Source organism: Chamaea fasciata, unplaced genomic scaffold (assembly GCF_029207755.1).
Source record: "Chamaea fasciata isolate MVZ Bird 193981 ecotype frontalis unplaced genomic scaffold, bChaFas1.0.hap1 SCAF_11, whole genome shotgun sequence".
Taxonomy (NCBI): domain Eukaryota; kingdom Metazoa; phylum Chordata; class Aves; order Passeriformes; family Sylviidae; genus Chamaea; species Chamaea fasciata.
The window spans coordinates 24,501,747-24,526,389 of NW_027094096.1; the positions used below are offsets into that span (position 1 = coordinate 24,501,747).

General features: G+C 42.6%; 2 protein-coding genes across 6 annotated transcripts; both read right to left on the minus strand.

The window, feature by feature from the left end:
- Positions 1–9,086, minus strand: LRRC34 (leucine rich repeat containing 34). 4 transcript variants are annotated; one of them, XM_066193915.1, is made up of 11 exons: positions 8,929–9,086; positions 8,008–8,126; positions 7,006–7,127; positions 6,791–6,855; positions 5,958–6,041; positions 4,832–4,960; positions 3,501–3,596; positions 1,977–2,131; positions 1,735–1,890; positions 533–659; positions 1–275 (listed from the first exon to the last, which is right to left on the minus strand). In XM_066193915.1, exons 2-11 carry the CDS (start codon positions 8,121–8,123, stop codon positions 72–74), a joined length of 1,254 nt encoding a protein of 417 aa, XP_066050012.1. In that variant the 5' UTR covers positions 8,124–8,126; positions 8,929–9,086; the 3' UTR covers positions 1–71. The 4 variants fall into 4 exon arrangements, with proteins under 4 accessions (XP_066050012.1, XP_066050011.1, XP_066050010.1 ...); XM_066193914.1 differs by having other exon boundaries at positions 8,008–8,129; XM_066193913.1 differs by lacking the exon at positions 8,929–9,086 and adding an exon at positions 8,475–8,634.
- A 4,250-nt stretch (positions 9,087–13,336) lies between these two features.
- LRRC31 (leucine rich repeat containing 31) lies at positions 13,337–24,643 on the minus strand. 2 transcript variants are annotated; one of them, XM_066193916.1, is made up of 10 exons: positions 24,345–24,643; positions 23,746–24,000; positions 22,713–22,862; positions 22,160–22,327; positions 19,540–19,707; positions 18,499–18,666; positions 17,597–17,764; positions 16,367–16,534; positions 15,058–15,225; positions 13,337–13,887 (listed from the first exon to the last, which is right to left on the minus strand). In XM_066193916.1, the coding sequence occupies exons 1-10, from the start codon at positions 24,355–24,357 to the stop codon at positions 13,568–13,570; spliced, it is 1,746 nt and encodes a 581-aa protein (XP_066050013.1). In that variant the 5' UTR covers positions 24,358–24,643; the 3' UTR covers positions 13,337–13,567. The 2 variants fall into 2 exon arrangements, with proteins under 2 accessions (XP_066050013.1, XP_066050014.1); XM_066193917.1 differs by lacking the exon at positions 17,597–17,764.

A 24,643-nucleotide genomic window follows, 5' to 3' on the forward strand; every position in this document is an offset into this window, starting at 1 on the left:
TACAATGTATTTTACTAGAAAGCAGGCAGGGAAAGCTGAGGCACAGGGAGTGCCCCGGGGTGCTGCCACACTCACAAATACTCGGCGACAGGGAGGATTCCCAGGCTGGCGTTGGCGGCGCCGGGGTCCACGGCGGCGGAGCGCGGAGCCCAGTAGCGATGCTTGCCCAGCCCGTGGGACAGCTCTGCCAGGAAAACCTCCCCATCCACCTCGTAGGGAACCACGTCCGTGCAGCCCAGCTCCAGGCGCCCCATCTCGATCAGCTCCCGGAACGCCTGGAATGAAGAAAAGCAGGAATTTGACACGCGGTACTTCCTTTGAAGTGCGGTGGAGGCTCTGCAAGGCAACACACGGCACTTGGTCCCGTCAGCGTGCGGATCTCCAGGGAGTCTCCTTCCAGCACCACCACATTAAAAACCCCAAATCAATCTGGTGTCTTGTTCACTACTTGCTGTAGTCTCCCCAACAACGGAAAGAAATTAGAACAAACAAGCCCCAGCCTTCTCAGGCGAGTTCAGAACCAAACACTTACCACACAGGCGTTTCTATCAATTTTGTTCCCCCAGATGTAAATATGGGAAAGTGTCGTGTTGGCTCGCATTGCCTGTGCAAGAGCTACAAGTCCTCCGTCAGTTATACTGTTGCTTACGACAGACAACCTAGAAAACAGAGAAAATGTGTGCCAAACCACAGATTTCCCATCTCCTAGTTAAAAATAAGAATTTAACTATGATTTACTCTTATTATTATATATGTAATACATATATAGAGCTTTTTATTTATAATATAATTATTTATTTGTATCAAAGCCAGTCCTATTCTAATATCCTTTTCAGGTTGCCAAAGGCAATTGGCCTCTGGAGTTACTCTGTTTCCCAAAGCACTTCCCTGCCTCTTGCAGCCAGGTTGTTCACTACTGAGTTCTTCAGTGTCAGTGACTTTGCTGCATGGTGGCCAGGTCTCATCTCTAGTCTGCTTTGAAGCCCAAGCCTTGGCATTTATCCAGGCTAAGCTTTGATCTTTGTGAAGTGGCAGTTATTTTTATATTAGTGAACCTGCAAGGCTGTCAGAGGCACCTCGCAGCCGCCACCTCCTCAGTCTGCTACTTAGAACTAATGGCTTCAGGTAACACCTTTGATCAGCTTTTACATCCTGCCGGCGGGGGTTTAACGCGGCTGCAAAAGACACCCTGATGGAGAGATTACGGCTCTTCTGGCTTCACCCGGAAGCGAACTTAAACAGAGGATTTTCTTAAGTGTCGAAGATCAGAACCAACAAATATAGTGCCTTATCCCAGCGTGGAATCTGATTATGTCAAAATTCTGAAGACCTACAGCTCTTGTTTTCGTTTGTGCTCCACAGGGACACAAAGCGCTTCAAAGACGGAGAAAGAACGAACAGATCAATTGCCTCACCCCTCACCCTCTAAGAGTGTGAGAGCTGTGAGAGCCCTGAGCAGACCTGGGGCTCACCTCCAGCACCCCAGGGCGTCCCACAAGTCTTGGAGCATCTCACATGGCAGCAGACACAGATGCTTAGTAAAGAAATCCCACCCAATCTCTCACGGTTTGTTTTTTTTTTTCCCCAAGAAGGAAAAATTGTCTAAAACATTTGGAAGTTCCTGACTTTCCTACTGTGATCAACATGAAGACGCAGAGCTGAGATGCCACTTCACCCCCTGCAGAGTCCAGGTTTCCCACCTGCAGCCCCTGGGGAAGCTGTGCAAATACTCACGCCTGCAGAGTCATGTTCCGCGTTGCCAAGGCCTCGCTCAGGTAAATGGCTCCCTTGTCTTCTATTCGGTTTGCACCAAGATCCAGGATCTTCAGGGTTTTGTTCATTTTTAGTAGCTCTCCCAAAAACTTCACACCATCATAGGTTATGTTATTACTGAAAGAGAGATGCACTTTTTAATTTTTTTTTTTTAAGTTGCTAAGAAAATGAGTTTCTAATGTGCCACATTTAATGACTCTCACCAGCTAAGGTCAAGGTATCTCAGGGTGGAGTTTCTATAAAGGGCCTCGCACAGTCGCTCTACACCAAAGTTCTTCATTCCATGCTTGCCCAAGTGTAGTTCCACAAGAGAAGAATTACTCCTCAACATCCGAGCTACGTGAACTGTGGTCTCTTCCTAGAAACATACACTCGATTTTATTAACCTGGACTTTAGGATAAGATACAGTTGTGCCTAAGTAAAAGGGAGGTATGCAACAAACTGCAAATCTGGTCATCAGTACTGTTCTATTTTGTATATTATAAAAAAAATAACACAAAACAACATCTTATGATAAAGCTAAAAATTAAATAAAAAGAGAAGAAAAACACCATAGAGGTATTCGCAGTTTTACAGTACTGTCTACATCACTGCAAATATCAGTGAAGCATCAACATTTAATTATGTCTAATCAGTTTCCCTCCCTGTTATTGCTCTTTAAAAACTGAATGTTTGAGTCAGTCTTTGCTGACATTTGGAAGTACTTTGAAATGATGCTAAATATTTCATACAAGAATGAATTGGTCAAAGTTTTTACTTGATCTTGGAGATCTTTTCCAATCTTAAGGGTTCTGTTAATTGTAGGCAAAAGAAACAGGACTTCTATGGGAAAAATGTCCTGCTTCTCTCAGGCAAAGGAGGTTTGTTCAAAGTTGTCCTGTTTAGTTAAAAAACTGAGTGAATACTGTGAGTCAAAGGAAAAACCCAGAAGCCTCAGAAAATTATAGAGCTGAAGGTGGAAACAATGAAAAATAGAGTCTCTGCCAGGTCCAGACCAGGTTCTTACTGTTACCAATTGCAGTAGTTTAAACTGATTTCCAAAACTGGGGTTAGGCAGATCAAGCCCAGCCTTCGAAAAGAAACAACTAAAATCTGTTCAAACTGTAAAATTTACCTTTGGGAATTGAGGGAGATCTGGCTTTGATGAGAGCTTAATTTCGTTATCCTGCCATCAGGAAAACACTGATCCTGTCCCAGACACCTGAGAACTGCTGCCAGGCAGGTGACTCCACCTCCACCCAGCTCTGCAGCCAACACCTGAGCAGCACCAGCCACGCACAGAGTGAGACAGAAAAACCGCTCAGCCCAGAGAATGTGGGAATTGCTGCAGTGTCTTTCTTCTTCAGGCTCAGCTAAACAGCATAATTTGTGCTCCCCCTCGTTTCCTGCTACACAGCATGGCTCCCTCAGTTTGCTGAACAGTGCAGCAGGAAACTCCATGTTCCAACAGCAGAAGGAACACTTGCTTCTCCAACACCAGCCCCTCTCCATTAGCCCATTATTTAACAAATGTACCAACAAAGAAATTTTTAAAAATTTAACCTTCTAGTTAAACAGGGGCTGCACAAAACTTGGCACAGAAAGAAAAAAATAATATTCCTGCAACAATTTTCTCCAGTTTGTAAGGAATTCCATAGAGCTGTGTAGTTCAGATGTCCATAAATACACCAGTACTGAGTTGACTTATGCCCCTCTCTCTGAGCTGACTGCACAGGCACTCACATACCTGTTGGCTGGATAGCAAAGGACGATTCAGGTTTATGGCTTTGAGTGATTTGTTCTGAGTCAGGGCTATGGATGTTGCTATCAGGCACTGCAGACCCTGGAAATGAAAATAAATAAACTCTTTAGAGAAAATCGTTCAGTGTATAGATCAAGCTACCAAATTACCACTGCTGTTCTTTCTGCCTTCATCTGCTCTGGAGGGATGGGACAATAGCAGGCAACTGCTTACAGACACATAACAGATTTTCTGATAATACCAAGGCCAACTGCCTATGGAACTGCAGAGTGAAATTAGACTAAGTAGTACAAATTACTTGGCAACTCAGAAAATAAAAAGTAAGAATAATGGATCTCAAAAATACTTGTCCATTCAATTGATCCTGTATTTTGATTTCCCTGATTTATGAGGCAAAATCAGCTTATGTGCGTTCCCCTAACATTTATCCAACACATAAATTCATATTTAGTATGAATTGGGCAAATTTAGATTTTTTTTTAATATCATTCTAATTTGGCCTCTATTTTACATTTATGGTACTTTTCAAGAAGGCTGGTCTGTACCCAAAGCCATCTCATTTTAAACCAACTCTATCAACTCCCTACCAAGCACACACAAACCAAGCTTTTGAATAAATCCTGCACTGCCTACACTTTCCTTATTCATGTATTCATAACACCTTCACACTTTCTGAGGGGTATTCCCCCTTCTGGCTCAGAAGCAAATTCTGAATTTCCAGGAGACAAATGTTGGCTTTTAAAAGCAATCCACAACTTCCTGAGTCTCCCTGTGCGCTGTGTAAGAAGTCTCAGTGCCCAGCTCTAGGAGGAACCACATTGTGTAAGAATAAATTGGGTGCTTTTCTACTCAGTTCAGCACTGCTGGGCTCATGTCCTTTACGGGCCAAGCTCTGAGAGGAGCAGCAGAGCTATGGGATGAGTGACTTTCAGGGGTTACAGCACTGCACACTTTTGAAGGAAAGGATTCTCCAGGGAATGAGAAGTCCATTCTTCAACATGAATTATACAGGACTTAGCTTAACAGAAAGGAACAGCAGAAAAAAAAAAAAAAAACTCAGAAAATGTGCAAGCAAAGCACTTGAATTCCTAGAGAGACACGGTGGCTCTAAAATATCCCCAGTTCTCACTTCACAGGTGCTTTGTGCAATGTGCCTTTCCAGGCACACACTGCAGTATTACATATTGTGTTACCTCTGGCTGTCACAAAATCAATGACAACAGATGGCATTTCCCCCTAATTAAGCCCTGCAGGACCCTTGTAATACCCTTGAAAGACTTATGTTGTATTGCTGATAATTTTACTGGGTTACTCACCACATCACAGTCTCCAAGATCCAACTTCTCTAAGGTTGAGTTAATTCTTAGCATTGAAGCAAAGAACATCCCACCTTGGTTTCCTATTTTGTTTCCAGTCATTCTCAGGTGCACAAGACTATGATTGCTCTAGACAAAATTTTTAAAAATATATATTCCTTTAAGATGGCCTGGAAAACAACACTGTCCTGTTTTTTTTTTTTCATGTGAATTCTGCTGGTTGTCACACAGAGACAAAACAACCTTTCAGAAGAATTGTGTCTAAGTGATAACACTGGCTCAGCTCTTGGCTCAGGCTCCCCTCCCTGGCACCAAACATGAGAGTCTGCTAGCAAAACTCCTGTATTAGAAAACTTTTGTTTCCCCCAGGTTCACGAATTTCATCACACTCATGAAAATAATCCAGACAAATATTTCTGCCTAAATCGGCATCTGAGATACAAATTGCATTAATGCTGATTTAAATCTGGTAAGCCTTGTGTGAGCCCATCTACTGCACAGCCTTCGTGTTTTGAAGGCCTGTCAAATTTAGTTGAAATCACTTCAGGGTTCTAAGACTGTGAAGGAGGAAGAAAGAGCTCATGTGAGTCTCCTTTCACAAACACAACAAGTCTTACACACAAGCCTCATTTCCTTGGGAAACCACATTAAAAATAACAAACTTGGGTTTGTGGTGCTGCTGTAAGGCAAAGTTTTGAAAACATGTCTCGGGCATCTTGAATCAAGACAAATATTGATGTCAAAGTACAGGCAAATTTAATTTTTTTGTGAAAAAAAAAAAAAAAAGGAAAAGAATGATGGCATTCTACATCCTGTAGCATTGCATTTTTCGCTCAGAAAAACCCAGCTGCAATAGTTGTGCTTTTTTACAGACAATTACGCCTTTTTCTCGATAATTAAGTGTTAATGGCAGCACAGTGCAACTTTTCTCTTGTGTGAAATCTGATTTCTGAAGTGTGCCTTGGGAAACCAGGCAATCCCTGTGACACAGCAACATGCTGAAAGGAGCAAAGACAGAGGCCCCTTTCAGCCAGCTCTGATGTTGGCAGCACAGCCAGTACTGGTCATCAAAAGCAAAAATATCAAAGGAGATGCCATTGCCTAAATCTCCCAGGCAAATACTCACATGGAGTGCTTCTGCTATCAGCTCTGCCCCACTTGTGCCAATGTCGTTGAACATCAGGTTCAGATACTGCAGACTGGAGTTTTCCTTGGGAACAAACAGAGCAGGAAGCAATGGGGCTTGTTTTTCAAAAACACAGTTGTGTTTTCCAAAAAGGAGATACACACACAAAACTCTTCCCTTTGCAGCATTTCAGGCAGTTCATGGGTTGGAGAATAGTTAAAGAATGCTAAATTATGTCAGGTGATGAGGGCACGGCATAAAACCTGTCACAGGAAGAGCACCCATGGGGCCTCAGGAACCACCCAGGAACCCTGAGCATGAGGCAGTGGTCGAGCTCAGGTGCACAAATTCAGGCATTTTGTGAACCTAACAGTGCCCCTCAAATTCTAGGAACACAGGCACAGGGTGACACTTCACTATTTTCCACCTATATCCCAGACAATGACAAAAAGGCTGCATTAAAATTCCCTATGTTTAGGCCTATAAAAAAGCTATCAGAGATTATAGAATAGCTGAAACAAAGGCCCTGGCACACTTGACACAACCATTACCCCCTTTGTTTAATTGAACTGTAAGCCTAAAAGCCTCATAGTTTATTCCATCATTCTTTTCTCAGGACACCCACAGCCAAATACCCAAAGGCCTTCTACCAGAAATTAAAAATCTCCACAGAGAATATAATCTGAGGTTCTAGTAGGATGGATTGGGATGTGATAGTCAAAGTTATCGGAATTTTGCCAAACCAGCTCGTTCTTGACCCCAATACGCCACATATAAATATCACTACAGACAAATAAATTACAAGTTGCTGAAAGATAAACATCTCTTGACACCTGGAGGAACGTTGCTATGGTCTGTGCTCCAGCATCAGTCAATAAATTATAGGCAAGATCCAAACCTGAAAAAGATGAAGAATAAGGAATGCATATCTAGATTGAACTGATCTCTTAACAAAAAGAAACAAAAGATGAACTAAGGCTGAAATCCAGACTGATCATGTTTTCTTGCATTAGCACAGCAATGTCAAACACACAGGGAATAACCTTACCTGTGACAAAGGCAGCTTGGTCTAAGACAGAGACAAGAGCTCCAAGATCATCATCTGTAACTCTTGACACAGGCACCAGATGATTATTTCCAGCTAATTTTATTGTGATTCCTTTTGTACTTCTGCAGTAACATAAAGATGTAAGCACAGGGGGAGAAGTAAAACGATAGAGAGAAAATAATTTTCTCTCCAGATCAGAGGTGTGTCCATGCCCGCCCTCACTGGAGCTCTTGCACAGGGTAATCTGCTGCCACTCCTTTGGTAACACCAGGACAGATGATGTGATCCGAGCAGTGCCTCAGCACTGCCCTTTCTGCAGGCACTGCTCAGCTGCAAGGCCATGCTTGCACTTCCCTTTCCAAGATGAGGGGAAGGCAGATGGAAATAAAGATTATCTCAGAGGTTACCTCATCATCTTCTTTTTACTTGCTCTCTTTCCTTTATTTACTTCATCCTGCCCTCAGGATCAAAACCTAACACAAACCATTTCATTTTCTCAGGTTTTTTTCCCCCCAAAGGACAATTAACTTTGATCCCAGCACCATCCATGAGAAGAAGCAGTACCCAAACCCTTAATGAGAGAGAATTTGGGCGGTTAATAGCTTGCCAAGATTCAGAGACAGCTCAGGGAAGCATGACCAGCTGGAAGGTAACTGGATGCAGCTAAGGCTTTTTAAACAGGAGTGAGACACAAAGAAGGGAGTTAGGATGACTAAACACTGCGTTTGGCTTCTTTAGGGGACAGAAAGGCACCATCCCGTACATTTTTCACTTTTTTTGATTCCACTGCTTGTAAAGCTGCCCAGAAAGGATGTATAGCTACAAACCTCTGCCAAGATGATGTCAAGATGAGTCAAACCAGAACTTCAGCAGCAAATGTTAAATTTGATTTGTGTTTAAGCCTGAAACTGCATGAACTTTCTCATTTTTCAATTCCTCATCCTGCTACCCCATTTAAGGCTTTCAGAAGCATCTGGAACACCCCATTTGTTATTTCCTTACATTTCATCATTTTTATCAGCTTCTTGAAGCACACGAGCAATGAAGGGGTTTTCAGGCTGGCTCAAATCTTGACAGGCCTGCACATAATGCAGGTGAAGATCTGGAAGAACCGACATGACCTGCTGGAAAACAAAACCAAGTGTTATTGCATCGTTTTTTGGCAGCCTAGCAACCAGGAGAGATCTACGTAACAATACAAATGGGCTCGGTCTGGAGAGGGTTACAACTCGTGGTTTGGGAGTAACAGATACAGGAAAAGCATGAGGAAAACTGTGGGTGTGTTTTTGACGCGCTGTAGTTGGTTAGAGCACCGTACTAACAATACCAAGGCAGGCCGTTCACTTCAGAGTCGATTATTCTTGTGGATCCCTTCCAACTCAGCATATTCTGTAATAAACTCAGAGATAAAAAGTATCTGAGCTAAGAGAGAAGTGATCCCTGTGGCAGCTGGGCCCTTCAGGCCTTACCTGAGCAACGACCACCTCTTCCCTGTCCCCAGCTCAGCCTGCGGTGACCGGCCCGCGGTCAGTTCGGTAACCGGGAGCAGCCCGGTAACGGGGCCCGTTCCCGGGGAGGGTGTCCCGGAGCCCGTTCCCGGGGAGGGTGTCCCGGGGCCCGTTCCCGGGGAGAGTGTCCCAGAGCCCCTTCCCGGGGAGGGTGTCCCGGAGCCCCCTTCCCGGGGAGGGTGTCCCGGAGCCCGTTCCCGGGGAGGGTGTCCCGGGGCCCCTTCCCGGGGAGGGTGTCCAGGAGCCCCGTTCCCGGGAAGGGTGTCCCGGAGCCCGTTCCCGGGGAGGGTGTCCCCGGCCGGCAGCAGGAGGGAGCGGGCGCGGTTGCCAGGAGCCCCCCGGTGTCCCCTGTGCGGGGCTGAGCCCCCGGCGCTGCCCAGACCCTGCGGACGGGGCCGGGCAGGCTCCTCCTCACCGCACCCGCAGAGCACAGAGTCGGTCTCCGAGGAGCCTTTGCAAACTGTCCATGGTTACACGGATCAGCTGCTCCTTCAGAGATTCCGGTGCTGGCCCTTTGCAGCAAATAAATCCCTCTGGTGATTTCACCACTGCTCTCCCAGGCAGGAGGGGGTGGGTTCCATTTTCCTGCACTGCAGCACTGCCAGGAGCTGTGTGTGCTGGCTCTGCCTCACAGAGTAATCTCCTGCACAAACTTCCCCCAGGTTTGAAGAATCTCCCCGACACGAGGGCGCTCAGACTGTCTGGACAGCCTGGAGGAGATCCCACACCAGCTCTGCTGCTGACCTTCCCTTTCCCGTGTTTCTGTGAGGAGCACCACGTTACACACTGCACCTGCATCCTCCACCAGGTTAATCAGTGTCAGGACGCTAGATCTGAGCGGAAAACGCTCTGATGCCATTCCTGAAGGAATGTGCACTATGAAAAATGTATTTGTTCCTTTGTTTTAATTTTTATTTTATTGATCCCCTTTTGCACGATCCAACTTCTCCTTTACAACCAAGTGTCACTTTTCCCTACCGCGGTGAGAAGGAACATTCCACTGGTACACACCCGAGCCTGGGTTCCTCATTATCGCTGGCATCTCAGTATTCAGGCAGGGAAAAAACAGCAAGAACATGGAAACACTGACCTTCGTGTTGAATCATAAAGATGGAACCCTGACTGTAGGAACTGCTGCAGTGTTTTGCATCTTTTTTTTCTGTGTACGCTGGAAAATAAGAGCTGCATTGGCACAGAATCAATCTGCCACAAAGTGAGCAAAGGGCAATTTAAAAATGGATATGGTACTGTTAATGTCTTTAACTCCATAAACATTTGCTGTTCATTTGATAATGAACAACTATGCACCCTTGGGCTATTGTAAGTGTTAGAGTATTCATAGACATCCTCATTTTAGGGCTCAGAACGCACTTTCCTTTTTGTATAATGCAATGCTTTTTTTCCAAGGGTTTTTTTTCCACTGGCGCAGTTTTCTTCTTGAAGGTTATATTTACAGAAGTAGTAATTTATGCAAAAGAATCACTTTCAGATTTCATTAATTTAAATTGCTCTCCCCTGCACTGTGCATACAAAGGAAATGAAAAAGCAGACTAATGGTTCTGCTAAGAAATAAAATTAAACCCTTAAGAAATCTTTCCAGCACAGGAAACAACACAGATGTCTTTGCCAAAATTTCCACCATACTGTGAGGTATAATGTGACATTAATGAGCAGAATATTCTGTGTTCATCTATCAACAGTAATGCAGCTCCACAGAATTTTCTTAGGAGATTTCTTCCCTAAAAACAAAATCCCAAAGATTACTATTTAATCGACATAATATATCTTTTTAATGACTGTGTCTAGATACCTGTGGAGGTGAAGGAACTGAAAATTTTAAATGCCTTAGACTTTCTGAAAATAAATTCAGTCTCTTTCCAAAGGAGATCTTTCTCCTGGAGTCATTAGAAAGACTAGAGCTGGGACAAGACAAAGGAATTAAATGTCTGCCAGAAGACATAAGCAAATTGTAGGCACGAGCAATAGAAGGGGCAAGATCTTGTTCTGCTGCAACATGGAAATTCCATGGACTTCAGCTGCTCCCAAATGCAGGACTGAAGGGACTCCTAATCTCTTTAGGTACATAGTGCAGCATCAGGCCAGAACCGTCAGAACAGGAATAATATCAAAGCTCAGCCTTGAAAACTCATATTGTTTATCTGTATTTAGTAATGATCCCAAGAATATCACAGATTATAGACCTTACTTATGCACTTTACCACCAGAAATGATCAGGATCTTGTTTGGAAATATGGAGTAGGATTCCAGACAGGCAGAATACACACTTCTGGCAGGACCTGCATAACCATCCTGTCTTACAGAGGTGTAAAAAGCTGTTTGAAAGTATCTCCACACTTCTGCAAAACATCACTGATGTTTTAACAATCTGCAGTTACAGCACTCTGAATGACTACAAGCTGTCACTTCCTTAGTGGTACTGTTCATGTCTGGGGTGGCTTGGGGGCAGTTTGGGATGTGTCTGTGTATGATGGGTTTGTTTGAAAGTGGTGGGTCTGCAGGACGCAACTTCTGCCATGATTCTGGTCCTGACACATCACAACACCTTTGTTATTAAAAAGAACCATGAGAAACAATATTGCTAGAATTCTTGCACGCCAAATTTATGTGCAACCATGTCTTTCCACAGCACTTGACAGGCAGACAGCTGTTTGTCCTAGACACACGATGTCCGTGTCTAGTTTTTATTCTGTATTGCTCAGCTACCCCTTAAGCCCCTGAGTTTCATTTGCAGTGCACATAGAGCATCGAGTTGGATTGGGGCCAACCACTGTGCAGGGACAAAATGCAGAGTGGGTGGGAGCAGAGCCCTTTGTTTCGTTTAACTGCTGGTCAGAACTGCAGTCCTGCTCTCCCTCCCCTTGCCTCAGGGAAGGTGATGCATCCTGAGGAAGTTGGTGAGGGCAGGGTCTCTGAGACCAGCTCTTCCCAGAGTTCCACCTCCTGGCAGTGCCTTCTGAATCTGCATCCAGGGGATGGAACTCATTTCTGTTTGGCTCTTGATTGATACTGAAATTTCATTAATATGCTCATTGGCAGGAGAGAGCTGGGACAGCAGCAAAGTGGGATGGCTCTGTTCTGATTTTCCATTTCACTGAGTAACTGAGGCTGTTTTGATTGTTTGGAAACGTCTAATGAATTTTTTTTTTCACCCTAAATAAAAGCAAAGTAGAAGAGAGAAGGATGAATCAGAAACTGCAAAGGAGGAAGTCATTGGAAGAGAGATTTCTGGGCAGATAGGCAGATTGACAAACATTTAGTAGAGGTGATAAAAGGAACCAAAGCTTTTTAGTGGCACAGTTGGCATGACAGAATAATAAGAGGGCAAAAGACTGAGCAGGGGGATCAGGAGCAGGGGAGAGTTTGCCAGCAGTGGGTCTGTCCTGTGGTCTGCAGCTGAGAATGAGGAATCCAGCTATGAAAGAACAAGAAACCCCAACACTGAACTTGAGTTCATTTAGGAAGATTTCAACAGAAAGTGGACATTAAAGGTAAACTGGAGAGAGAGGGTCAAGTGGGAAAGGATTAATTCAGAGAAATTCTCATGGAACAGATAAAAGATCAACTTCCCGGTTGGATCAAGGTGGATTTGAGGAGGAAAGTCGCATGAAGACAAGTGATAAAGAGAACAGGATGCTGTTAAACAGACATGATGGGATTTCCTCATTAGAACAACTGTCCTGGCTTAAGTCACTGCGTGAAAATGTCTCTTGCTATCTCTAAATGAGGTGGTGGCTCTTTGCTTTATTTAGAGGTTCAGGATCCCACATAGCAATTCCCTGCTGCCCCTGCCCAAGAGACTCCAGTTTCAAGTCACATTTCCCCGAGCTGTGCCAAGTGCACTTTTCAAGTGTAACTGAAAGCGGAACCAGGAAGTCCAGGGTGACTCTTACATGAAATCACGGATTAAATGATCAATAGGTATCAGCACAGCACGGTCAGCTGCTGGTTATAGCCCTGAACAGGCAAAAGCTGATGTTGGAAGGGTCACATGGACTGAAAGCTGAATATTGATCAGCATCTGCAGGGGAGAACTTGCTGAGGGGGGCCTTAGTGAGTTAGGAAAGTGCTACTGAATAATCCTGCAGTGCCTCTCCTCCAGGAGCCTGCTGCAGCATGTAGAGATGCTCAGAGCTAATTGAGCAGTACTTTATCCCTCAAGCTGCCTCAGGATTTCTCTAAGACTCCTCACTCAGTGGGCAGATCTAATACCTTTACTTCCTAAAATACCTTACCAATGAATAATCCCACTGCAGTCCTGGAGCTCACGTGTGGGTTAACATGCTTCATGATACAAGTGACTGTGCCAGAATTTGGCCCTTATTGATTCCTCTCTGTCCAAAATTCTTGTAAAAGTAGCAGGACACATCTCTGACTTAATGTGCCAAAGCTTTTTCCTTGCCCCTGAGACTTGCAAAGACAGCAATCAAGTGTTTCTTACCTTGGTTTTATGCTGATTCTCTACACAGGACTCATCTACACTATGAGACGGCATCAAGGGCCAGAGCAGAGGCAGACCAGCTCCTTCTGTATTCTCCTTCCTGGACTAATCTATAATGTTGAGTCGTTAGGATGGATAGCAAATCTCCCAGTCAAGATTTAATTAATTCACAAAAGGAAAAAGTTTGGAGGAGAAGAAACTAAAATTTAAAACATGGAGGTTTCAAGTATTTTTGCAGTAGAGGTTTTTTCCAAGGCCACATTCACACTGCCCACCCACCTGCATTAACACAAACCCCAGCCCAACCCTCCCTGGCCAAACCTGCAGCGTGTCCCTCTGACCCCAACAGGGCTCTGTGGGCAGCAGCCTTGGCAGAATTCACAACATGAAGATTAAGTTGTGTAAGCATGGCCCAGAGAATCTGAAAGAATGTTATTAAATGGAATGATCTATGGTGCAGGACAAATAACAGTTTTCTCTAATTGTGAAACTATTTCAAGAGATTATTAAAAACTGCAGTCTTCTAAGTCAGAGACACATAATGCCCGGTTCATGTGCTGCTCCCAAAAGGCCTTCCAGACACCTCCAACCTTCATCAACAGTCAAAACGAATGTTTCTTTTGTTGTCTTGATTAAAGCCTTCCATTTGCTTCCTCTGGGACTCTGAAAGGGCCCATCTTTGCATGCCCAGCTCTGCCAAGGCTGGCAGCTGTGTCAGTGCTGCCAACAACTCCCTGAACCATGGCCCACAGTCCCGGCAGGACGACGGCCGGAGGCTCAGATCCAGCTCCGAGAGTTCCTTGAATGCTCCTAAACCTTGGCAGAAAACAGTCCAGCCTTCATCAGAGATGTTGCTATTATAACTCAAATCCAGCTTCTGCAATCTGGTTAAATGGCCATCTTGCCTCAGGGATGCTGCAAGAGATGACAGACACAAACACAACTAATAAATCCCGGTAACTGCTTTAAAAGCTTCTCAGAAAAGAGAATGGTATTTTAATACCTCATTTCAGCAGTCAAAGAACAAGATTTAACTCCTCAGCAACATAAAACCACTTGCTGCTGATCTCAGAAAGACAGTTTTATAACAGCTGAAGGAGTTTACAACACTTAAGGCACAGGCAGTTCAAAAGGAGCAAAGTATTGAGTTAAAAGTGTGTGGCAACCTGAAAACCTCGGAGTCGGCTGGAAGGAGGTTACATCCAGTGCCGATTGTAAGAGGCAGACAGGCTTTACAAGGAGACTTAGAAAGAGGAAAGCAAGACTAGGTGAGGCTGACTGACTACAACAGCCACCTCTCACTGTGGGAAGGCCAAATATACCCTAAAGGAATCCTTAACATATGATTGGCAAAGGAGGCACCCATCAAGGGTGATGGTTTTCAAAGTCAAAAGTATTCGGGCTTCGTCTCACCGGATTCCACATTCCAGGGCCTTGCAGTTGTCACACAGATATTGCCAATGTCAGACACTCCAACCCCTGAGTCAGGCCCACAGAATCACAAGGGTGAGTATAAAATTAGCAAGTTTTTTAAAAGGATCCTATAATTTATTTCTTTATCAGGTTCCCATTTTCCAGTATTTCTTGGCAGCTGCTAAGAGGTGGGTGAAAACATTTCTGGTTTAATTCTCCCCCAGTAGCCTGACTCCAGAAACCCACCTAATGGATTGGGACCTGGTAGTGCCTGTATTCCTGGCTGCCAGCACAGACATTTTCGTTAAAGTACTGAGCTGTAAAACAGCATCCAAGCAAAATAAAACTGCTCAGAGGCAGCTTTAAATATTTGATATAAAAAACAGATGCAAACCCTAGATTATCTAAATGATGCGATTTTAAAATTATTTTTTGTATTAATAAATAAAAGTGCTTAAAGATTCTTTGCATTTTAGCCTTTTCAGCTTTTCCACTGGGCATGTCCAGGACACAGAAAAATGAAAGCCCTTTGTGGGAAAAATACTCCCATATTTTCCATATTTTCATTTGATTTATACAAAAACGTGCTCAGCCCATGGAACAAGCCCCTTCTGAATTGTGGTCTAAATGCCCTGGTTCCTTGAGTGCTAGTAAATACCGTGTTATACTTACTTAGAAGTGCCAAATCTTCAGCCACCAGGTTACAGCTGCTCAGTCTTAACACTTGAATCTCCGTTGCAAGCTTTAGTGCTCCCAAAAGCAGCTTTAGGTTCCCACCAACGCACTTATTCCAAGAAAGGTCTAATATCTCCAGTTCAGGAAGGTGAAGGGCAGCCTCAGCTGAAAAGATTAAGACCAGCAACTTCTGCTTACTAAGAGAAAACAACATGGCCTCAACAGACACCTCACCTGCAATTCACCCGTAAGTAGGATCCTAACAGCCTGATTGCTTGTGCTCAGAATGAATTCTTTTATCCCAATAAAAGGCGGACAAAAGAAAATAAGAAGGCTCTGCCTGTAGAATCTATCAGGGCTCTATGGAGAGGGGTTTTTTGTCTTTCTGTTCACATTATTGCCTTGGCCTTGTCCCACTCAATTAATTTAATTTAACAGCTTGCTTTTAAACCATTTTATATCAATTTAAGACAGCGATTTTGCTGTGAACTCACTATTTAAGGTGAGATGCTCTGTATCTTTTGACAGCTCTGATTTCCATGGTGTCACTCTTACATAACTGTAGTGATGTAAATATAATACTCTTTCTACAAGGACCTCTCTGGCCAGCTTAGCTTGCTACTGCTTCTGCTGGAGGCAGTCAAGTCTTACTCCAGGTTTAATGTCACGAGTAAACAGTACGAAATACAAGTGCACAAGACACAGTAATGGAGAGATCCATGGTACTAAGATTTCATGTGCCATATGGAACACCTATCAAAGGCCACTAATCCACAGAGATTTGCAATAAGTAGGCAAAAGAGGCTGAATTTACATATCCTGTGTTAGACTGGATTTTTCTTCACAGCCTTGCAATATCTTTTCCACCACTGCAGTCATTTCCTCCATTGCCCCATGCTGAACCCTACCCCAGAAAGTTTCTACTGAAATTTTCACCTGAAGTGAGGTGAAAAACCCTCAGTCATAATTTTACCCTACTGAATGAAGTGTAACATCCAGACTATGATTACAGCATAACATAACATCACGTTTTTCTTTTTTCCCCAAAATTAAGGTGTATAGAAAAGCTCACTATCAGACAAAGGACTAAGAGAACTTCATCCCCTCAGATACAGTAAAGCAAGTCATACAATTCTCTTTCCTTGCAACCTGGTCCCACAAAGCACTGGTTTCATCACAGGCTTTTTCACTGGGGACCTGAGGTACAATGTAACCATGATCCTTGGAGTTCAGCCAAAGGAGAAGGGAATGCTTTGTCCTTCAGGGATACACAGAGAACGGGCACACTTTGAAGAAACATTCCTACCTAGTGATGAAAGGGACTCTTCACCTAAGCCACAGTTGCTGATGGTCACAGATCTCAGCTTTGGTAAAAACCTGAGCCTGCCCAGAAGAGGATCTGATGAGAGTCCTACATTTTTATTCGAGGATAAATTCAGCTCTTCAAGACTGGAGAGTAAAGGTATCACCTGGGCTACAAAAACATGAAATATTTATTAGACAGTCACTGATCTGTAACAAATGTGTAGTTGTATATTTGCCTGACATAATTTCTTTTCTTTGTAAATCAATCCTAAAGTCAAGGCCAAGTTTTTACACTCGAGTTCATGGTGAGGAATGTTTTAGACCATAAATAGCCTTGTCATTTTCAGCAAAACTGTTTCAGAAGTAAAGTATTCCCTACTATGTGGAAGGTTGTCAGAACGTGGCTTCCTGGAAATTTTCTAGGTGAAGTAGGGAATTTCCAAATGTCTTCATTGCTAACTGAAACTTCTTTGTCTTAATGTATTATTCTCTATTATAAAATAAATTAAAAATAAATCACAATTGATATTACTAATACTGAATGTTTCCTAAAGCTTCATCATCATCAAGTCTTCAAGTTATATTCTTTGTCATGGAAAATAGGATGTGGGCAGTATAGACTTTGAGTCATGGCATTTTGTTGTTGTTAAGAGTAAAAACCAAGTTATGATAACAGAGAGAAAAAAATAAACTGTCTCACAAATTGATTGGGAAATGTCTTTTTCTTCATAATTGTGTTTATAATTGCATCAATTTAACCTAGAGAAAGCACACAGCAGCAGCAATGCAAGAAGTCCTAAAATCACCCTCTACTTGGTGTGCAGCTCACCAAGGGAGTTCTAGGCAGTTATATTTCCATGCACATACCCATCATGGATCCATCCAACTTACACCACTGGGAGAACTGTCCCTGCCTATTCCCTAAATTATTGATTATCAAAGAAAAGCAGTGCTTGGTGGCAGTTCCCACATTCCCATTGTGGGTCTGAATCATGGCAGATTCAGGTCCTTGGTTCCACACAGGATAAGACACTCTGAGATTTCCACTTGTTCAGCAAAAAAAGCATTCCATATTGATCAAGAAAGCTCTCCCCCACACTGCATTTTCAGAGCTGCCTAATGAAAAAAGCACCGAGATCAGCTTTTCCGCCAGGCAGAACCTTTCATGTCCTTGAACGTTTTCAGAAGGTAAAACCAAGATCTTTAATGAGTTTCCTCAACATGTCCTTACACAAAGCTGTCATGTCCTCTTCTGTGACACAGCACTTGTGAAGATCAAGGACTTCCAGATTTTTCAAGCTGGCCAAATGAGCCGTTGAGGCTTTAAAGCCACCACCAATCTCTCTGTTACACGAGATGTCTAATTTCCTTAGCTCTGCAAGGTGCTGTAAAGCAGTGTCTGAAATGGAAAAGGGAACAAGCTGGTCACTGGCTGCCACAACAGCCCAGGTCAGGGCTTTGGCATCTCTTTACTTCAACGTCAAAGTTTGCACAAGGTATTGCAGGCAAAGCTCCTGTGCTAATCTTCAGTGTATAATCACAGCAGACACACAAGTAATGCAGCAAAGCCTCCCTGTCCATGCAGCTCCATTCTTCTCTGGGAGAGCAGGTGAAGGTGAGGCCAGCTCATCCCCACATCCAGTCAATCCTCAGCCTTTTGCAGAAATTACTGTGGATGTGCTAATTAATGCCAGTTGTTTTGCCACATCCACTAGGGAGAGACACAGATAACAAGCTCATTTCATGTGGCTTCACTGGCCACCCTTTAAGTGATAACGGTGAATTTGGGTTTCCTTTGGAAAGCAGGATTACCTTGTTAAAAGTTATCTGGCCTGTGTTCTGTCTGGGGAAAGAGGAAGCATGTCCAGGGAGCCACAGCCCTGAGATGTGTCTCAGATAAATGGTGTGGAGGGTGACTCTCCCCACTGACTTTCACAAGCTCGAGCTCAGGGCAGATAAATTCAGCTCCTGCTGAAAGGCCCCGCAGTCTTTTACCAATCTTCAAACAGCAAATAATGATTGCCCATTAATACTGCCAAACCATCAGCAAAATCCCACCTCATTGCCTTTCTTAAATGGTTTTCAGATGTACAATTTATTAAGAATGGAAGTTTTCTGAACACAAAGTCTAACCTAAGCCCTGGAGGCTGTCTTGCTTTAATCCACACATGTGCAAGTTTAACTCCTTCAAGCCTGGCACATTTTTCAGGTCCTGAGCAATAACCTTCATGCTGCAGCCAATGTTTTTGTTGATAGAGAGATCTAATATTTCGAGGTTTGGCATCACATTTAGAATTTCAGCTGGGGGGGGAAAAAAAAAAAAGAAGAAAAGAAAAGAAAACCAGAATTAGTAATTGTCTAGAATACATACAGATGAACCCTAGAAAAATACAGCACCATGGTAAACAGGAAGACATGACCAGGGTTTGCCTGTCAGTGTGGTTTAGACTTGCTAAGTTCCTGTTCTACCTAAACAACACAGTAAAATAAAAAATTGGATAGGAATCATGAAAATCTGTTGTGAAAAACATTTATAAAAATAAAAGTGAAAAAATATAAAGACTGTTAGGAAAATACAGAGGAACAAAAAGCAGAAATACAAAGAGAAAGAAAACATTCTAATGAAAATATATAGGAATGTCTGTTACATGTGGGGCTCCTCCTGCAGTGGAGATGAGAGCCATTGGGTTTCTCTTTACTGAGCAAACACCTTTTTAAACACACAATGAGATAAAAAGACCACACAGGATGAAGCTGCTATGGTGAGAGGACAGAAGGGAAGGGTGGTCAGTGGTTGCCAACTCAGCCTAAATTCCCAACCCTCAGAACTTCTTTCCAATCCCAGGGCTAATTACATATTCAGCTGCTTAATTTTAAGCAGTTAGTGTTGAAAATTCTTCATTTTTTGCTGAAGGTCTCAAAGGATCCAGAAACTCTGGACCACTGAGGCAGCCAGGCTGTGGTTTAGGTCTTCTCAACCCTCCCTCATATGATTAGAGAGAACAACTTTCTCCTTTGGAAGAAAGTGCATTAATCCTCGACATCATAAATGCTGTTATAACGCAGAGCTTGAAATAAATTAACTTTTCACTAATACTGAGTTCAATACAGCTATTCTCTAAGTCAAATAAGTTTTTGTGAAGCCAGTGTCAGTCCAGCTCGATGAACACATACCAAGGGATTCTCCATCCTTTGCCGTCAGGTTACAGTCTGTAATTTTCAGACATTTTAATTTGCATCCTTCCTGAAGTTTTTTTGTCAGCAGTGACAGTTTTCCACCTATGTTATTGTTCCATGACAAATCCAGTTCTTCAAGCTGAGAAACAATTTCAAATGCCTCTCCTGCAACAGAAGTCTAGAATGATTCATTCAATGTATCAATTTCAGTGCAAACAAAAATACAGGTTTGGAATATATTAAAGAGGAAGGTTAGCTACTTAATACTCAAATTACTTCATGATGAATATCTTATGATGAATGCCAGGAAAATTGCTAAATAAATGAATAATTGCTTCTGCAGCAATGTTGTATAAAATCTCACATTGTCTAAGGGGCAACATAGATCACAAGTCATTGTCATAGTGCACACAAACCTGAAATTTATTCAGGTTCCCAAACCCTCATCGGGCTGTTTGGCCTGGGCTGGGACCAGAAAGTCCAGTCTAGAGGGAAATCAATATAAGTGACAAGTTTGAATTTACTGTCCTGTAGAGTTTTGCTCTGTTTTATTTGGGAAATTTCCAACATCCTCTGTACTGTGTCCGCAGGTCATTTTGGAGGGAATGAAAGAATTCCTCTCACAGCTATTTCTGAAACATCAAAGTTTCATTTCTGACAGGAATTTTTGACTCACTTCATAAGAAACCAAGATGAGCATTGTTTTGACTCAAACCAACTTTCCCATGATTTCAAGGCAGACAGAACTGACTTTTACTATATTCAGAAAAAATCAGCCTTTTCAAGGTTTAACACCCCTGCCAATGTGAACTGTGTTAGTGCTTATTTAAAATACTAACATCTCACTGTAAAATCCAGCTTCCTAACTTCCTTTGTAGAGGACAGAGGCAGAGCATATTTGCATAAACTCATTCCCAAAAAAGATCAATTAATCAGACCACACGCAAATGCAATTTCAAAGTGCCATACACAATTTTTTGATCTAAAGGCTAATAATTGAGAATTGTATTTTAATAGTAACATCCTTTCATGTCTGTGCGGTTTTCATGATTAACTTTTCACAAAAGATTCATAATAGAAAAATAATTATTTCCATAAGTGAATATCCGGATTTGAGAGGAAAGGATATGTCTTCAATTTTATTTTTGCATTTATTTTAAATCATTGCCTCAGTGTTGAATACTGAGTAATGCTCTACAGTTGAGAAGTGCAGCATAGCCTGTTTCTGTTTGACATGAGGACCATAGATTCCCAGACACATCTTCCTCCCTGAAGATAAATAAAGGAATAAAACTCCAGGAATGGTTTCCTATCACCTCTCACAGTCAAACTCTGAGCAGCCACATAGAATAGGTTGACGTTATGGGTATATTTCAGACATTGACTCTAAGCAGGATGTGCTGAGTCCACAAGAGGCCACATTTCTGCAGAGAGATATGGACAAGGTCACACAGCCAGGCTTGGCCTAAATACACAAGTTGTTTCCAAAATCACCGGCAAAATCAATGCAAACTGACTTGCTATTCCACGTGTCAAGGGCATCACATTTTGACTAGAAATTCAAGTTCTGTGATCAATTTTGTGTCTGTCCCAGAAGAAGCTAAACCGAACTGGGAAGGAAACAGCATTAAAGAACCTGCCAGAATAAATCAATTGAAAAAATAACCAATAAAATTCAGACAGAAAACAAAACCCCAAAACGAAATCTATGAGAAGGGTTTGAAAAAGAATGAAATGCATTTGAAGAAAATATTAGAAAATTAAATACAGATTTCACACTCATCAGAAACAGAGCAGCTATTTTCACCAGCTTTTGTAGAGATGCTTATTTCCTCCCCAAGAGATTTCATGACTCACTTTTGATCTACCACCATACATGTCATTTTACTTCTGAACCTTTCCTGGAAAAGACCTGGATATGAATGACACAAACAAACCCCAGCTTTAAAACTCAGACCCATTTTAGAACTTACAAAATAAGCAGTAACTTTTATAATTCCTAATTGATTGTGTTTGCCCTTCTTTTAAATACAAACCATAGATCCACTCCAGAGTAAACTCCAGGCCCAGAGGTGACTCCGTGCCAGAACCTGAGTGTGCAACACCGCCTTAAAAACCTTTACATCTCATGCTTTACAGAAAACAAGAGTGCAGGCACTCCATGCAAAGAAGCAAGCAGAGGAATAAGCTTCTCCCAAACTTGAAAAAACATCAAGACATAAAGCTCTGAGGCAGCACTTCTGGTTTTTAACCTCAAAAGACCATTGGGGTTTTCAGGATGACCACTCACCTGTCCTGCAGCTCCATGACCTAAGCTGATCCTATTTTGACTGACTCTGCTTATAGGCAAAAAATAGTAATCCAAATTAAAAATATTCTTTCCGGCAAGTAGGACTGGATTCTCTCCCCTTCTTAGTGTGAAAGCTTCACACCCTGAGGAATTAACTCTGCAGAGCTACCTAAAGGTGTAAGGTGACCCATAAGCCCAAGTTTGTACTGTTGCACAGCAGGAGTTTACTTTGTCCAGTGTGGAAGCAGGAGTAGGATGTAGGAAGAGATGAGGTGGATTACATTAGCCGCAAGCTGTCTGGAAGTAAATGCAAATGAAATCCTGTACCTAAGGAGATGACATCCTCAGCTGACAGCCTGCAGTTGTTAAGTCGGAGGACTTTTAACTGGTTCACATGATGAAGGTGGACAGTGAGAGCTTTCAAAGTCCCTCCAACACAACCATTCCAGGACAGGCTGATCTCTTCCAGCTCTGGGAGAAACGGCAGTAAAGAAGCTGTAAGGAAAGAAAAGAAAAAGCTTTTCTGTCTGCATGTTTCTGCACATCCTGGATATCAATACATCTTAATATTGAGATGCTTTCTACAGCCAATACAGAATTATAAAGCCATGGCAATTTGTACCTCACTGTTCTTATCTGTATCTTGAGTGTAAGGACATTCATCTGATTCACAGACCTGGATGAGTTCTATATTTATATATATATTACATAATTTATATAATTTATTAATTGATACTCCTCAGAGGCCTGGCACCATTAGATGAAATGTTAATATGTCCTGTATAAAAGAAAGGGAAGGGGAAAGAGGAGAGGGAATAATAGAACAGGCAAATAAAAATTAAAGCAATACATTAATTAGTTGAATAAAACATTCATTTACCCAGCTCTGTTATATCTGCTGCACTTAGTGCACAATTATTTAGATCCAGATTCTTGCTGTTGGGTTTCTTCCCCAGTTTCCCCATGAACTGGTGAAATCTCTGCTCACCAGATGGTGACTCTCCTTCAGAAGTGAGATGTGAATGTCCATCTGAGCAACAAAGAAATAGGGCCCTGGTTACCTCTGCTAATAAACACAAGGTGTAAAACCTGCCTGAGGCTGCCAGGAGAAGACTTTAGGAAAGGAATTAAACCTGCCAATAAAGCAGGCTCTATTTTTCATCAATGTGGATCAACAACCTGACTGATAAGATCATTATAGATCAAATCAGTACAAAGCTCCTGCTGCATTTTCATACCACACCTGTATAAGGTAGTTTTTACTTTTCTGGGCTTTGCAAAGCAAAAAATTACAGAAAATAGCAATCCACTCTCAGTAGCTGCCCTCTTACCATTTTCGCAAACTGACTCAGACCCCTTAAGACAAAGGATGGGGTTCTACGCTTCACCTTCCATCTCCTTTTGAAAAATAGTTCCATCTTCTCTGGAGTGGATGTAAAGAGTATTCTTGTGTGTGCAAAATAACGTCCATGAGGGATTCCCATTCCCTTCCCCTCCCACTGCCCAGTGCCAAGAGATAGGAAACATCTGCTCCTGTTGCCTTCAGACTGCGTTAGCAGGACAGCCGGACAGAGACCCATCTTAAATACAACAAGCCAAGCTAAGGCTCAAAGCTTGGCTCTGAAACTAAATAAGCTCTGGAACTAATGAGCTGACTTCAGCACTGACTCTCACATTGTAGACCAAGAGAGAAGTCACCCAAAAGCTTTACCCTTCCTCAGCAACATGGCTCTAACTCCTTGCTTAGCACCTATCAACACCCTTGATAATGTTCCAATCAGAAGTAAATCCTGGCTAGGGCATAAACTGTAGACAGCAAATATAGGATTTTGGCTAGCCAGAAAACAGCTGATTTTCTATGAAATTAAAATATATACACATACACATGTGTTTCATTATTGTACCAGCATTACCTTCCACAGGGAGATCTTGCTTTTCACTCTGATCATCAGCTCCAGCATTGTTTATTTCTGTTTCTTCAGTTGCCCTTCTGTCCTTGTCTTCAGATTTCCCAAAGTCAAAGCCTTTGAAGAATTGTTTGATGGCTGAAGGCTGCTCTTTCCTTTCTTCAGGAGCACACTTCTTTCCTTGGAACTGTTTTATAACAAAGTCAAATGGGGAACGCTTTGGGTTGTCCTCTCCATGTCTATCCTGGCAGTTCTGGTCATCTTTCAGGGGATCAGCAGACAGAATTAGATTTAGTAACGTTTACTCTTGCTTACCTTTTTTCATAATGGCAGATGCACTGAGAATTTTCCACTGTTGCCTCCATCCAACCATATATCACAGCCATGACACAAGTGTTCAAGAGCAGAGCACTTACAATCACAAAAAGTTTAGGCACTGTTTAAAATTCGGCATAAATGTGTTGTCACAGCTGTATTCCTTAGAAATACAAAAATTATACAAACCAATGTACCTCAATGTACATGCACAGTTACAGTTACAATCCTGCTTTCCCTGGCTGTGGTTTCCTGCTGTAGAAGAGCATTCTTTTAAACAAAGAACATACCTGTCTTTTCCATGGGTACACCTGAGGATCCCTTTCACACTTCTCAGTTTTTACAGCACTTTCAGGGTTTGTGAGATAGGTGAGCCATGACATGAACACAAAACCTCACTCCCTTCCTTAATAGGAACTTTCCGTGCAGTTTTCTCTCACAAGCTTCTGTCTTCATCAGTTTGATAGCAGCAGCTCTGCACAAGTGGTTTGTGGGCTCTTTCCTGATGCCTGTGTTCCTCTGTACTCTATCCCAAAGTCTGCCGTTCGTGGGGCTGAGAAGTCCACTGAAATGCTCCCATCCTGTCCCA